At 42.0% G+C, this 17,376-nt stretch overlaps 1 protein-coding gene across 1 annotated transcript in view; it reads left to right on the top strand.

Moving 5' to 3' along the window:
- pkp4 (plakophilin 4) overlaps positions 1-17,376 on the top strand; it is a 116,333-nt gene that overhangs the window by 11,293 nt on the left and 87,664 nt on the right. The window contains 1 exon segment of the mRNA XM_079562841.1: positions 13,537-13,667. Within this exon segment, the coding sequence (XP_079418967.1) occupies positions 13,542-13,667 (126 nt within the window). The 5' untranslated portion in view covers positions 13,537-13,541.

Here is a 17,376-nt window from a genome sequence, read left to right as displayed (position 1 = left end):
GTACAATATCCCTCTCTCTCTTCGCCTTTCCTGTCAGCGTAGTATTTACTCTCCAAGACAATTAATAAGTTAGAAAATTGTAACTTGCTACTACACCTGCAGTTGCGCTTATGGCCTCTAGGGGCAGGAGTTACTTAGTACTGCTTTAAACTGTAATGGAAAATAATTAAACAAGAATAACTGGACAGTTCTACACTAAATATATGACTGTTTTTTTTCCCCTTTCAGTCCCACCTTGATTTGTTGCCGTTGGCTTTAGCATGCTGTTGCTAGCCTTAGCACACGATTGCTACCCGCAGCATTTTGTGCGGCAATCAGACATTTACGGAGGTTTAAACTAACTCATTGATTTAATTCTCCAGGTTCTGTGCAGTTAAAATGATATACAGCATGCCCATATTCACTTGGATTTAGTTGGTGAAAGATGTGTTTTTAAAGCGGTGAGAGCCAAAACTGGATTAATTTCAGTCTCGGATATTTGAAGCAGGTACCTTATTTTTTCGGGTATCGGATCTGACATCCGATACCGGCATCGGATTGGTGCTACAGCTTTGATAGCAGTTGATAAATCACGGACAATTTTTACAACTTGCAACAACATTATTTCTTGATGCAACACTTCATCCAAGCTATAGTGTAGCTTTCAAGTGCAGTGTCAGCCTCCGTTACAGTAAAAGAAGAAGCTCTTGAGTCAACATTATTAGATTCTGTTTGCATACTGTAGATTTGTTTGTTTTTGTCAGCTCCGTCCTGATGTCCCTCCATAGCCTCGCGTTATGTCACAGATTTTTCCACTACTTGAGCGGCAGCAGTTTATCATATCACCAGCGGCCCAGGTGAATTTATTACCGTAAATGTCAGCTCTGTTATTCTCCCCCAAAATGCAACAATAAACCCACAGAATGCGATTTTATGAGGAATCCTTCCGCTCGGGCCTCCGTGTCTAATTCAAGTCGGTGATTGATCGCGGCAGGAGATGAACTGTCCCAGAAAACTAATCAGTCTTAATGTGGAGTTGCTGAGTGGGCTCGCTGACTCACCTCAGACACCTGACATTGTGAAAGCCGCAGCACTGCCAGGCGCCGGACATTTGTTATGCTAATTTGCCTTTTCAACATTTTTTTTTCCCCCAATGGGATGCGCACATGGAATTTCTGTCGCCTTTCACACTCCCGAGCCCTGTGTGACATCAAGTCTAAACATATTGACTTTGACTGGCATCTTATGTGCCTAGTGGGAGGAATTTTATCCAAAGTAAGTAAGGTGCAAATCTGCGGGACGGAAGCCTGCAGCATAAAATGATGCCAGCGTATTCTAATAATATTGGTGCATTGCGTTAAGGTATCTGATAGTAAACATAATTGAAAATACCGACGACATTCTGCACTTGTACAGGTGCCCAAAGAGGACACGCCACTGCTGGAGGTCTATTTAAAGGCTCACTATGACCAGATAGACACAGAAATGTCTACTTTTGCATTAATCAAAGGATGGATTTGAGTGAGGACTTATTTCTGTAAGTCTCACTTATGGCTGCCTTTAGTCATCATCTCCATGGAAACGAGCTGGAGACGCCCCCGCTCCCAGTAAAATCAGATGAAGTTTTTCATAGTTTCTATAGTTTTCCACAATAGAAATATCTATTTTAAAAATCATGCAATCATGAAATATCTATTTTAAAAATCATGCATATTCTGGGTGAAATGTTACACAGTGTGGCTTTAAAACAGAACCACATCTAGATGAACTTTTAAAAGAGATTGGACAACTTTACGGTTGTTGTGCCAAAATCATTCATTTTAATAACCAGGCATAAACTTCCATGTGCAAGATGTTGATCTTTGTAAGTCAGATTATCTGTCCAAATACTCAATTTAATAGTCATTAAATAGCATTCTTTTCAATTTGACCTCCGGAGGCAGCGACAGTATTATGCTGTGTAATTCTCTCTCAGCTGGCGTCGCATCCGCAGTCGTGTGCAGCTTGTAATTGTATGCAGAAGCGCAATAGGCCATTAAAAGTGTTCCACTAACAATGTGTGACAGGATAAGGCACGTCTGACGAGCGCAAACAGATTCCATTTAAAGGATTTACATCCAATCAGAATAATTTCATGTCACAACATATTACCAGAGGAGGCGCATTGAAAACGGCTGAAGTGGCACCGGTATTTATTGTCTACTGGGCTTCGCACATTTGGGGGGAAAAAAATCGAATCTTTTTTCTGAGATTGTGCTTAGATTTGTGCAGCTTGTTTTGAAAGCACAATTACATTTAAAGGGCAGATTTTGAACATGTATAGGAGCGTAAACATTTGAGAGAAGACTTAAAGATAGCTGCTAAACTAATACAGAATCACATGCTGTAATATATTAATAGAGACCTGAGCTACTTTTGAGCAGTTTTTAAGCCCAACGATAAGACCTGCATTACCTCCTAAATAATTGAACTTTTTTGCGATTTCCTAGACTATATAAAGTGTGATTTTAGTCTGATTGCAGCACGTGAGCGATTACTCGTGGGAAGTTGTCCCACGGATGGTTGGCCTTCTGTTCTCATTGCAAACACTGAATATTTGGTCTGCAGTCATCCTTCGCGGGTAAACATGGGGAGCGTGCACGCCCAGTTGTGTGCGCCTGTCCGGACTTTCTCTCCAAAGCTTATAACTCCCGTCCTTGCCCTACCCCTGGCCTGCAACAGATAGGCCGCAGGATATTGCAACAGCATTTTGCGGTCCAATATGCCGTGCAGCCATGGGAGCTGCCCCGTGAGTGAGGCGTTGTGTGACTCGCGTTAGTTCAGAAAATGAAGGGCGATGTGTCACGCTGCTGCTCCCATCCGCTATCTGGAATTCCGCTCACGTTTCAAAACCCAGAGTCAACAATGAGCAGGTACGTCCCGCTTGAAATAGTCCATCATTGTCCGAGAAGCGAGCTAATGATTGATAGAGTTATTGCGCGCCGGCATGTGGATACTGCGTCTTGCTGTTGAAAGGAGACGCATTCTTTGGTGGATGGGTGTGTCAACTTAAGCAAAACATTTTCAGCTGTTGAGAGTGCAGAAAAGTCAAACAGGGATTTAAAAATAACTTTGGTGTGTTTTTGCTTCTGGTTGACTGGACCACGTGGGAGCCTCGCAAAGAATTTGTAAACAACACTACCGCATTGTATTGCCAGTCAAGTCAGAAGGGCCACTCTGGCAAATGTTCACAAATATTCTTCGAAATCACACTGAATTTAATTGTATTCTGACATAAGGCCGCATGGGAAAGCTACAGCCTTCTAAACTAAGCATATAAAAACCATCGCTGCTTTTTGCTAAGTGCTTCATAAACGGCTCGTATAAAGTAAAAGCGCCGTGGGACCGCTTTGTTTTGACGAAGGTGCAAGCCGCTGCCTTTTTATTTATACTTTTTCAGAGGAGTCTTTGCCGTTATACGACATGACTTGTCTCTACGGTGAAAATATAAAACATAAACTGCAGGGGAGCCGGCCTAATGAATATGCCATTGGATTAATGCGGCCCCTTGGGATTTGAACTAACGTACCCAGCGCATACTGGCGTGTCGACACATACCACATACAATTTAATGGCTTAATAGATTGTAAACACGGGGATTAATCAAGAATGCAAATCTTTTCACGGTTGTCACACTAGAAAGAGGTCATGTACTCTTGTTCTCTGGCTTCTATGGGAATTCGTCACCTCCATTCCCTACCGAGTGGTCAGAGTGCAGCAGACTTCTGAAAAAAAGTCATTTGTTTGTGCAGTGTCGCAGCTATATATAGCACCTGTTAAAACTACAGCAGTGTAAAAATCCGAGTTGTTTATCCAGCCTCCAAACCACACATCCAAAGTGTCTTGTCTTGAACATGCATTTCAGTGACTGCTGTTGCACATTTGCTGGGATCTTGTTGTTTTACCCAAGGGCCGTCAATGCACAGTTGGCGTCTGGGAACACCATCGGACAGTGCTGCCCCGTGCTCGCCGCCGGTGGCTGCAAAGAGACTGTGTGTATTCTGCATCTGAAAACCTGCTCATGCTACGTAATGCTGCCTGAGCAAGTCCGGATGAGGTTAAGGAGACCACATGCTGGCGGGGTGGGGAGCCTGTGGGTTTCAATTAAAAGTGAACCAGATGATATCACTCGGCAGTTCCTCAGGCTCAGGTTATCTTCATGCTAATCAGTGAGGAGCATGGTTTCAAGGCTTGATCAAAGTCCCACTGGAGGTCAAGGTCGCCATTTTAAAGACCTCATGGTCAATAGATAGAAATAAGCTACGTGTGTGTTACGTGCGAGTGTACGTTTGTCTATTGCACGCTCGGCGCTCATGCAATAGGAATACGTTGTTCAGAACCTGACTAAATGTTGTACAAATGCTATACAGTCATTGCAACAATTAGCGTCCTTGCGTAACTGTGTGGGCTCATGAATAGGTTTATGACACCTATGCTGCCCAAAGGGTTGTTTTATTCGATTTGGCTCCATCAGTCCACTTTTTTTCTTACTCCAAGCACTCAAAGATGTCATCAATCTACACCGTCACAAAGACAATAGATGAAAGCTGAAATGCTTTGTGTAGATTACTAATTGCAGTTTGGATTTCACGCAGCTCCCCATTTGTCTGCCCTTTGCGCTCAGCCAGCCACATAAACCCAAACGTATGAACAGCGGTCTATGGAAATTGAAATCCGCACTAATGTGTAATTATTTCTCGGTGTTGAAGTCAGCGACCCGGCATTGCTTGGCTTCATGAAGACAAATCTGTATTCTGCTGACTGACACGATAGCTTATTGACTGGCAGGCCATTTCTGGGGAAGTGAGGGGTAAAGGAATACTTAGTAGTACATGAACTCAAGTGAAATGTTTGTGTCGTGCTGTAGTACGCTGATCATTGACCACTCACTTATGATTATCATCCAAATCCCAATACTGCCCGCTATACAGTGTGTTTCATTAGGCTTTCTTAACCCTTTTTGCCAATGTGAATATGCAATTTTGCTGTTGAAATGTGAAGTGACTTTTGTAGAGGTGGAAACATAAATCGGGACGATATTTGGGGATTTTACAATATCGGCTATTGGCCAATCTAGCGCCGATATCTCCGGGACTGAAAGTGACGTACACAACGTTATGCAACGATTGAAATTCCAATAAAATGTGAACGTGTCCTGTGAGAAAATCCCCTCCCTGACCCGAGCGGAGCATGTAAACTTTCCCCTCTTTAACTTCATTTTCCGCTAACCCGGTTTCTCGTGCACGTCAACAGTCTGCCAGTCATATTAGATTTGCCGGCGCGGCGCTACCCCTGGGAAAGGCGACAGAACACAGGTGGCTTTCAGCGGATCACACAACCGCCGGATTCATAGGTGGACGAAATGGTTGTGTGTGGGGGGGGGGGGAATGCCAATGTTTGAAAGTGGAACTGTAAATCTCTCCTTAGCCCGGTGACATTTACTTCAAAACGGGCTTATTCAGTGATTTGACACTCAGCCGGCTGTACGCTGCGTGAATTGCTTACCACCGCGTTTCCTTTTGCTTTCCAGTGCCGTAAAGTGCATTAAGTTTGGGAATCACGGAAAGAGGATGTGTAAGAAAATATGCCTGAGGTCACTCACCGCACTAGGGCTAAAAAGGCCAACTCTCCACACGTCAATTTGTGAATGGGAAGGAAGAATATGTGTGCCACTGCCACTGCCTGATATAACAGTAGTATGCAAACAACGTGTGGGTTTTCCATTAAAATAACAACACGACGGTGCTTTCAGCTTCCTCTTTGCTAACTTTTTTTGGAGTGTGGAGTGTGCGTTTCACTTAATGGGTAAAACATTTTAGCTGCTGATCTTTTTAAAGTCGCTTCGGTCTGTCCTGAAAATAGCTTTTGGGTTGTATGTACTTCGTTTCTGGTTAAAAGCATCCCCGAGAGAATGGCTGTCCCGTGTAAACACTGTTAGTCTTGCGCTTAGTCAAGGGCAATAACAGTAACGGCAATAATTAGCCTCCGCTCTTGAGCTGAAATGAGGTCATGCTTTGACTGAGTGGGAACTTCGCTGCAGTTTTCCTCTGGCATTAACCTTAATGACAGCCTTCAAAGCCACTCGTACCGGCCCCTACCTGCTTCTGCAGCGTCGCATTCTTGACAAAGCAGAAAACTCCGCGCAAAGTTTACAGAGGTAATTCTCGGTTTGAAGCGAGAATGCAGAGGAACCAGTCAGCCGCGTGCATCGAAAGACTAGGCTGGCAGAGGTGTTGTCGTCTTCAGTGCCTGTCTCGAACCTGCGAAGGCTAAAAGCATTCCAGACCGGCGTTAATGGGGAACTTCAGAGGTAGGATTCATGCTTTTCATAAAAGAGTGTTTGGGATAACTTTTTTGAGCAATTTGGTTTCCGTAGTGCAAATTTTGAGATGCCTTAAAATTGGGAGGCAAATTAATTTATGTGTCAGAGGTTGCTTTTAAAGGTGAAAAAAGGGGGGGAAGCACCATTTGGGACAAGGTTTTAGAAGGAGGGAGGATATGGATGCAACATTATGAATCATGTTTATTCAGGTAAACCTTTCCGGTGCTAAAAAAAATCCAATTTGAATGTCTTTTCTAATCTTTGTTAATTATATCGTTACGAAAAACTAAAATGTAAATACAGTGCAAGGTAGACTGACATGTTGGACCATAACGTTTGTATTAGTGAATATATGTTATTCATATTTTAACTCATACTCATACATACAAACTTGATTTTTAATGATGCACACCTTTCACACCAAACAGATTGTACAGTAATAGAGGTCTAAAGAGGGCAGTGTTTAACTTTGCTATAGAAAAACTTTTTTCTATAGTTGCTTAGCACACATTTTTCCTCAGTGTAAGTGTAAGCGGCTCAGACAGAGGAGAAAAAAAAACCTAATTTGCAAAGTGACTTTAGTGATAGCCCGGAAATAATGTCAGAGGTGACTAAGTCGCTTCAATGCAGGCGTATTTAACAATGAAATAGCGAGGTTACCGAGAGGCCAGCCCACGATAAGAGACGCTTTACTCATAATTTCCATAGATTATAACTCTGTCTCGCTGTTGTTTATCTCCTGCTACACACCTCCCCTTTTTGTCATAGGCATTTCCCCCGCTCTGACCGGGTTAGCAACTTTTTTTTCAAATTTGAACTGACTCACTCCTGTTTTTGTTTGAGCAGAAGTCAAAGAGGAGGAGGAGTTCTGCCAAGCCAAAACAGCTCCTCTTTCCTTTTTTTCCCTCCTTTTTTTTCTCCTGTTGATGGAATTTCTTGGAATAAAAATCATTGAAAGTTCACAAAAGAGGTGCGGTCAATGCGATTTAGCAATGAGGGAGCAGCTAGCGGTATGCAGTCAGTGGGTTCAGAGAGTTTTCAGACATTTCTAGTTTCTGTAAACAAATGTACACTGATTACGCAACAACATCATGTTAAAATAGAAATTCAAAAAGTTGAGACTGACTTAAATATTCCCACCTACTTATGCGAGTGTGTTAATACTCCAAGCTTTTTTTCTGATTATGGATGGAAATGAGCTGGAACGCCATCTTTTTCTGAGCGGATTGATTGCAAACAAAGTCATGTGGACGACCATGTGGGGTCTCCTCGGTTACCACTTTGCATGACAATCAAACAGACTTCGGAATAACTACTTAAAGTGAAACAAAAACGTTTCTCCATGTGATTGATCCCGAAGTCTGAGGTAATTATAGGCTCATTTTAAGATGTGTAGTTAGCGCTGACACTCATTTGGCTTCTGTTGCCACGCTGTGATGTCATTTGCATGTAACGTCTGTTCTTGTCTCAGTTGTAGTCGTAATGTTTCTGAACATTCATAAACGTCTTTGGAGGAGAGAGAGGAGTATTTCCAGCAGTGCAACTCCCCGGACCCATGACTGTATATGTTGCAAGTTGGGGAGTAAAGATTGACACCTTGAAGCGCGTGCCTCATCTTAGGGACTCCAGGAATACCTTCGGTGTCACATTTCTGAAAGACCTCCCATGTTGTACTTTTCATGCCCCTCCTCGCCCTCCAATTCCTGGTCTCATCCCTTGCCAAATACTTCTTGTAAACAATCCGACCAGCGCGCGTTTAAACTGGCTGTCATCCCGAGCGAATGGTTCCACTCACCACAGAGCGTTTATGGTGGAGCATATTCCTTTAACTGTTTTAGCGTGACTTCTGCTGCAGCAAAATGGGCCCATTCAGCAACGGCAATGGCTGCGAGGCATTCTTTTACTTGTCGGTTTCCAAATGTCATTATAAACCATTTTTAGGCATTGAGCAATAGCAAGTTTGTATGACAAGTAATGACATTATCAGGAATGTCAGGATATTTGTGCATGTAAGGGCTTATCATTGGTAGCCTATTTTTCACTGTTGGCTTTTTTTTTTTTTTTTAGCAACATTAATATGGTAGTTTCCTAAGGCTCTGACTGTTTACTGTGTTTTATTCCTATGCAGAGATCCATGTCTTCCTGAAACTACATGTTTACATGTGTACAAACTTTACTCAGACACCCTTCCCCGCTTGTGTTTATAACATTGTTTTAAGCTTGAAGCTAAATGCTAACGTTAATTTAGCTAAAGCTAGCAAATGGTAAAATAGCAGCAATATCTGAACTGATTTTATGAAACACACTTGGCTTGACGTTAATTTGACTTTCTATTTTCTTTATTCTTATTTTATTTTGCATTTACGTTCAAATGTGTCAGGGTAGTCGTGTGTAGTGTTTACGCTACACTGGCCAACAGGAAGTTAGCCACACTAGCCAAATATTAGCCAAATATTCTGTGGACAGAGCCTATTTTATTTATGCCAAATAGTGGATTTAAACTTTGCCTTGGCCTTGTTTACACCTATTTTAGTCTTAATCTAGCCATAGTTTGTCTATTTAGGCCTGGTTTAATTCTACTTTGTCTATTATTACTTAATGATATGTATGGTTTTCAAACTTTATTCACCATGTCCTGCCTCATGAAATATTTGACCTTCCAAGTATCACCAGGCCCAGACTAAGATCAAATCAGAACTAACCCGGGTCTTAAAAAGACAAAAATTACTGAATTCTGTCCAAACTTGGCACAAAAATGCCCAACTTCTAATGCATAATTGAAACAGACGTGAAAAGATTAAAAATGTGTTTTGTGCTGCTTGCATGTCAATGGAGAAGATCACCCACTTATTACTCATGTTGGTCTCTGACACCTTGGGGTGCTTCACTGTCAAAAATAAATAAAAAGTCCAGCTTTGTTTGCCCGAAGTTGCATGGTTAGAATTTTTTATTGTCAGATTTAAGCATTTCTCCCGTCCTCTCTCAGCACTATCCGCTACACCAGAGTCTTGCCTGGGCTGTCAGACCTTGTAAAAAGTTCATGATATTTGTAACCAAAACAAGAGCGTGTTTTGATTCTCGTGGCTGAGATGACAGCGGTGGTAGAGCAGGCAGGCTGTAAACGTCACGCATAGTCCCTGAAGTCACAAAGCTCTCCTGTGTTATTAGCCTTGTTGCTTTAGCCTGACTGCGACACGGCTGCTGACTGTCTGACTCACCAGGCAGCCAGGTACAGGGTCCCTTCCTGTCAACAGATATAATGAGGCCGTGACTATTGCCCATTCTAATGCCGGAGAAGGAGACGGCGCTAACAACTATCACGCCATTATTTTTTTGCCTCTAACATGACCTGCCCGCGCTCGTCTCGTTAGATCCACTACAGCCGGTTCAAAAGCTTTAGTTTGCAATCCAACTCATGCTGCTTGTGTTATATCTGGCCTGTCGCAATAATTACCAAGTCACCTTTACTGTCAGTGACTAGATGGCTGAGTGGTTAGTGCTCTTGACTCACAGCAAGAAGTTCCTGAGTTCGATTTGTGTGGGCATTTATGTGTGGAGTTTAAATGTTCTTCCCTTTTTGGAATGGTTTCCACTGGATCCTCCCATTCGCTGCTGGGACAAGTATTATACGACAGCTTATAAGTGGAAAAAGAGTTGAGTAATGAACAAATGACTCAGGATCTACTATTACCTTCATTAAATAGTGTGCTTTAGATCAAAGGCATTGGATTTACGTGGTTTGGTGCATTTCAAAAAGAACTTGCATGGATTACCTTTGGGTTACAGTATTAGCGTGTCTTGGATAGTTTCTTCTGGTTATGTATCGCATTCCAATTGATCGTGAACTAGTCCTGACAACTATCACGCCTCTACAATGGCTTGCCTGCGCTTGTCCAGTAAAAATCCACTACAGCCGGTCCGAAAGCTCGAGTTTGTGATCCACCTCACGCTGCTTGTGTGTACACTATGTCACTGCATTAAATCATGATTTCACTCGTGTGTTGTCCCAAGGCCATATGGCATTGGTTTGCACTGTCACAGACGAGGAGCTTTTTCCCTCCGAGCCATATGGCATGTGTGGGTGTGTTTGCTTGTTGCCGGCGTTAGCGTGTGGCCGCAGCTTAGTCGTCTTTTTATTTAGATGTTTCTTTTAAAGGCTCACTCGGCGGCTCGTCATCCGCGAGGTGTCTACTTCGGAGTGTTAATGTGATAGGAGTGTGTCTCCACGTGTGCCGCACAGGGGCCGGGACGTGTGAACAAATGAGGGTTTATTTTAACTGGGGGACGGACTTGGAGCTCTCTCAGCTGAACCAAATACCCCAAATGTTTCAGTTGCTATATTTATCCTTGTACAGTATGAGTCATTTCATAACGTAGGTCTGACTCTGGTCGCAATATGAACACAACTTTATTTATCAGTTTTTAGTCTGCTGTAGGGCTGTGCAATTAGTCACTCTCTAAAAAGAATCCAAATTATATGGTGGCAAAGGCTGCAATTATTTAGGCAATATAATGTACCTATAAACTACTATTTGTAACATTTCCTAAGCCTGTAGTTTCGACCTTTGTGACAGTCATGTGCTGAGACCTTATTTCTGCCTGGAGTTTCATTATTTAGACCAGCCTTCTTCGCACTTCGGAGGTCATTTATCAGTGCAAGCTGGAAATAACCTTTTGTGGGAATGTTGCGCCTAAGTTACCATTTGGAATTGCAAGCATTACGGTATGAATGCCCCGAATCTGATATATAAATGAGAGTAAAAAAGATGGGCGAATGAGTTTGTGGCAGATCCATTTTTGCACGCGCTACTACTGGTTTAGCACATGAGCAAACGCTTGGTAAATGATTCTCTTAGAACAGATGACCCCAACTGGCAGACCGGGGTCCAGATCCGGACCTCCAGAGGCTTTAGTCCAGACCCTAAAGCCTTTAAAATCCTCTCAATATACTTAATTTCTATGGCTGAATTCAAAATGAGCTAAACAATTTGAATAACATTGAAATAAGACGGCAACATTTTTGATTGACTGATCAGCTCTGCAATGTAAATAAACAACCTGTGTTCATGTTTTAACATTTTAAAGAGCAAGGGCACTGCATATGTCCGGACCCTGGACATATGTCGAAAGAAAAGTTTGCAGACCTCGAGCTGATTTAGTTGGGGACCCCTGCCTTAGATGGTTAGCTCATTCTATCGGGCATTCATCGAAGCGACCCTAGCTTTTTGCCTGGTCGCCTGGTACGGGAGCTCTTCTGTTAGAAACAAAAACGCCTTGAATCAGCTGGTCAAGTGGTCAAGTAAAGTCATTGGCCAGCCTCAGACCAGTTTGGACTTTCTGCCTGATAGACAGTTAGAGAGGATGGCACGAAGCATCGCAAAAGACACAGAGCATCCTTTGCACTCAGAGTTTCGATTGCTTCCGTCTGGGCGTCGGTTTTTGATGCCAATGAGCCACACAAACCGTTTTAAGAAAAGCTTTGTTCCCGCTGCCCTTTCCTTTATGAACAAGTCGGGATCAAATTGCCCCTGACAGGTTTTTTTTTAATTTTTTATCTTTGTTACTGTCAAGTGTCTTAAAGGAGCTATATCATGCTATTTTAGCCATTCCAAAGTTAAGTATAGGCATTTATATGATATATTGTACCTCTACCATTATGGAGCACTCATTTTTGTGATAAATATAAGTGTTTTCTGGAGGTATTTTTCAAACCCGGAAGACACAACGCTTCGATTCAGTTAACTCCGCCCCCTCTCTCCACGCATACAACTTTACCGTAATATAAATAAACAACAATAAGTGAAGTTACTTCACGATGCAGTTATATGGAGTTGACATCTGCAACACAGCTTCATAAATGGCTAACACACATGCTAATATGCTAACACACAAGCTAACCTGCGTTTGGATTGACTCACCGCTCTGCTCCATCGTTGTTTACATTATGGGACTCGCGTTGGTTATAAAAGTTAATCCACTTTGGTTCTGGCGAAGGTTCCCCAAACATCCATCAGTGACAATCACAGAAAAACACCATTTTGGTGATAGTCGCTGAATCCCGGAGAAAAAAACAGCTGAGTGGCCTCTTCCTGAAAAGGGTTGAATATAAACTCCTTGTCCCCGTAGCCAAACGCGCTTCTTTTTCTCCGTCCGTGACATTATCGTTAGTTAAGAATAAAAAACAGGTGTGTCCAGAGTAGGTAACGAGCTCCATCTTCACAGCTGCAGCGCAAACATGACTGATCTGTTCAGAAGCGATGTGTTTGTTTTGGCCACAGCTGACCTGGAAGCACTTCGGGCACATCCTTTTTTTTTCATTTTTTACTCTTTGTTTCTCTCTTACGACAGAAATAATGAAAAAGCTGTTTTACAAATTAAAATCAGGCCGTAAGCATAGAATTAAGACATTACATTACAGACGTCGAGCACTTCCGTTCCGTTGTTACGACACAACTGAACACTCAGCCGTTCACCAGGAGAGGGAGGAGCAGCTGCTCAGAGAGCAGGATTCAGGAGGATTACTGAGAGCTGCGTGAATGAAGCCACAAACCACTCTGGGGGTGTTTTTGATAAGGAAATAGCATAACAACATGGCTAAAAGCAACAAAAAGTCGATTTTGCATGATATAGGACCTTTAAATTTCAGTCGTTTTTGTACCAAAGGCACATCCTGTTAGTATGTGGAGCACTTACAAGTTTTATATTTTATATGTGTGATGTTTTATCTTTGTATAATGTGTTTTAATGTGTCGACTAGTTCTCAGAATTGCAAAACGAATTTACCCACGGGTACAAATAAATTAACCTAACCTAACCTATCCATTGCCTTTGCCCAGCACACCATTGTTCTGCAAACATGGTCTGAAATGCAAGTAATCCAATTCAGTCTGCTGCAAGTTACTGTGTGCAGAAATGAACTTCGATAAATGAAATTGCCTTTGTGACATTTCATTCCGTACAGCTTTATAAATAATTAGCAACTTCTGATAGTTCGATAAATCAATGTGAAAAAAGCACAGAAAAATCTGACATGTTTACATATTGTGTTTTGATTTCATACGACAAAAACTCCGATGATGAATGTGTGCTCGGATATGACATCATGTATCTGGAAGCTACTGGACAGCGTGTCGTTTGACTTTAGGATCTGACCTTGAGACATGTTTCTGATGAATGCTTGTTCTGTGCGGTGACAGGGGGAATGCCCGCTCCTGAGCAGGGCCCCGGGACGGAGGAGGGGCCTCTGCTGAAGACCCACAGACCCACGGGCCGCAGCATGGAGGCGGACACCACGGCCAACAACATCCTGGCCTCCGTCAAAGAGCAGGTGCAGTGACATCTTTGAAGCTTCCATTCTTATAGTTTAGACGTTGGTCAATAACATTCTAGTGGGGAGCTGCTGTTGACTTATATCGTATTTTGGAGCATTTGGGATGAAGAAAAGCAAAACAAGGTCCTACTTTTATCAATCAGATACTCATCAGGCAGTCTCACTTTTAAAACTTTTTCTGAAAAGATGAGACATACATTGTTATTTTGTTTTTTCCAGACCCCATTAGTATTCACCAGATTAACTTCATGGGGTCTTTCTAAAACATAAGTTCATAAGCTTTTTATATAAAGTACATCTATAGAGGGATGCCGAGCTTTATCCTCACTAAACATTAGGTTGCAATCTTTATGAGCAGGGTCATATGCAACTGTTTTTTTCTTGAATGAAATGAAGTATCTATGGATCTATCTGAAGAAGCTCTTCAAAGTAGAAAAGCTTCAGTAGGCACTATGCAGCAGCGATCAGTTTGTTCCACATAGTGACGGCTCTAAACATCACGGATTTGCACACTATAACAGCTCTGGGAACAATGAATATCATTTCTGTCGGTCTTCTCCTCAGTTATGAAAGATTGTGGTCAGCTTTGTGCAGCGTGTGCTTTCTCATGTTGGATGTTGCATGATATAATTGGTACCAAGGCAATTTCCTATGAAGGTTTGGGCGCTGCTGCTTTTTGATTATTCTGGAAAAAGTTAAATCTTCATTCATTAGATTTGTATGTTTTATCGAACCTGAAAGACAGTTCTGCAGATTATCAAACCGCTAGGTGGCTAACAATGGTACATCACTGATATATTTTCTGCAAATTAACATTGGCGGAACACATTTCTTTCCAGTTGTTGCTATAATCACATCCTCACTGGTGCATAATAAATGCAAAAAGCTATTATTCGTGTCTGTTCGGAAATTAAATGTCTAAAGACTGAAATCCCACTGTGGCGGACTTTCCTATTTGGAAAACTGAAGGGGTTTGCCTTGCTTGTTGGCGACGGCTGTGGCTTGGCGCGCGGAGAAGAGGGAAGTAATATTGAGCTGGGTTTTGCCGTGAGGCGGCAGTAGGACATGCCCTCTGACTCAATCCATCCAGGCCTGTCTCTTCAACTCATTCTCTGCCCGTTCACTTCCACAGTCCCTGCCCCTCTGGCCTGGCCCGTGTACGGCTCTGTAATGCCTCGAGGCGGACGTTTAAGTGGTGGTTCCGGAGTCGAATTAGATTTTATATGATGGCTGTAAATGGTTTATTGCCGCTTGTAAATGACTGTCAGTAGTATTAGGTCATTCATAATGCTAATGAAAATGAATATGTGCTTATATTTAGTTTGCTTCAGGAAATGACGTACTATATCTGCACAAAAAAACATGCTAAAAGTTCTTAAAGATGGGGTTTTGTGCTTATTGCAGGTCTTGTAATATTTTCAAACACATCTTTACCACTATCTTACATTTTCTTTGGTAGAAAATGCAATATTTTGAATTAAGATGGCTAAAGCTAAATATTCAGTAGTTTCACTTCCTGATCCTCAAAGTGATCTACCATAATGCCCCTTTGTAAATTGCTATTTTAATTCTTACTTGCATTCTGTTATGTTTTGTGTATTTTAAAATACTTTTCACCATCACTGAAGGAGCTAGTGTTTTTGAACTTTTTGGCATTGAATGACAGCTAGTTGGCTGTTCCAGAGGCCCCTGCGAGAGCTTTTTCTTGTGTAAATGAAGTTTCCTGTAAGAAAGGTTGCCATGTAAACAGTCAAAGCTGCTGAGTCCAGCATTAAAGCCCCGGGACAATGAGAACTGGCACGACTTATTTTCTTTTGTAGATTAAGCACACAGCTCTTTGTTGTGTGTTGTCATATGGTTGATGTCTTTTCATATCTTCTCCCTAATATAACAACTTTGACTTATTTATTAGCGCCACTCGAGTCCTGGACAGCTATTGTTTACATATGGAAGTAAGCCAGGAAGGAAGCCTAGAAGGACGCAGGGGAGCACCTGTCGATGTCACTTCCTTTCCTAGTGGCTCGTCCGGTCGGAGCACATATCCATGCAGGCGAGCAGGAAGAGCCAGTCATCCGCTTTCCCTTTTCACTCTGACAGGCAGGAGCCGAGCCGCGGCGGAGCTGGGAATGAAAAATGATCTCTTACTTTTTTACGCACGTTTAACCAGGACTGCGGAGGTAAATGGTAGCAAGATGTAGGAGGGACGCAAAGTACCCTTTTTTTTTGTTTTTTGTTTTGGGTTTTCCTGTGATTGTTATGGGGAAGGATCCTGCGCTGTCGGGAACTGGCAAGGTGGCAGGAGAGTAGAGGCGTAACATGAGTGGAGTTACTGGTAAGTTCGTGTTTGTATTAACTTTTTGCTTTACTACTGGTTGCATAATTTTGACAGTATAGTTCTGAGACTTTATAAACCGTACATATACAGCCGCACTGGCTTTGTCCATACAAGGGAGCACGCATTCACTTGTCATAAGAGCTTAGTGTAGCAGCATTGTGTGCGTCTTCCTCTCCTTGAAAGCAATCTGTGCGTCTGCACAATATAGGGTTTAGGTGTCCACTTACACATCGCTGTCTGTCTGAGGCAGTCAGTGAACCTATTTAGGGGTTATGTTTAGCCCTTAAAGGTATGTTCTTTTTGTTTGTTGTTTTTTTTTGCATTGGATAAACATTGCCTCATAGCTGGGGACACAAATAGGTTTAAATTAGAGATGGACCATTCGAGCTTTTTTGCTTCTGATGCCAATACTGGGGATTTGAGTACCTGCCGATATCCGATATTAACCGGTACCAATTTCTTAAGTGTCTTTCTCTGACTGAAAAAAGTTAATGTTTCTCTTCTCTCCATTTTAACATCAATAAAGTCTAATATTTTCTTGTCATGATGTTACTGATCAATTATCAGTTGTATCAATGTATATAAACTAATAGAAAACATTGAACAAGGATCGCTGGAGTTTTTTATATTCTTGGCTATATGACAGGCTTTTAGGACATAAAGATAAACAACTCCCATAAAGTGATCTGATCATTATAACTTATGCATAACTAATATGTCGGATCAGTTATTCTTTAACAGCATTTCATAAGCTAAAATACACACACTTGACCGCTCCAGCAGTGGTTATTTTATTTTATTTAGATTCTTTAGGTATTTCCATCTTAGTCCCAGCCTTGATTGTTGACAGTAGCATTAGCTTACTGCCACTAGCTTTAACACGCTGCTGCTAGCTTTAGCATGCTGTTGCTAGCCACAGCATATAGCGCAGCGATCATAAATACATTTGCAGAGGTTAAAACTCACTCAGTGATTGGATTCTCCAGGTTCATGCCCACATGCACATAGATTTACTCGGTGAATGTCATGTTTTTAAAGCGGTGAGGGTCAAAACTGATTCAGTATCAGATATTTGCAGCCATATCCGATATCATTACCAGTGCATCCCTAGTTTATATCAAAGTCTTGTTCCCAAGTTCAGCCACTTCTCTTGTCCATATCTTGGAGTTGCTAGATCCTAGTACATTAGACATATGTCAAGCTATGTTAAGCAAACCAGCTTATCATCATTTTTATGGTGCAATTTTAATGCCCATAAGTGGCTACGCTACACATTCTGCCTTTTCTTTTTTGAAAACCACTTAACGCAATGCAATGATCTTTCACTATTTAAGCGTGATATCGCCCCAATAGCGAAAGCCTAATACTTAA

Source organism: Gobius niger, assembly GCF_951799975.1.
Source record: "Gobius niger genome assembly, chromosome: 9".
NCBI classification, from domain to species: Eukaryota; Metazoa; Chordata; class Actinopteri; order Gobiiformes; family Gobiidae; genus Gobius; species Gobius niger.
The sequence above is the reverse complement of the archived record's forward strand: the minus strand, read 5'-3'. Positions and strand labels throughout refer to the sequence as shown.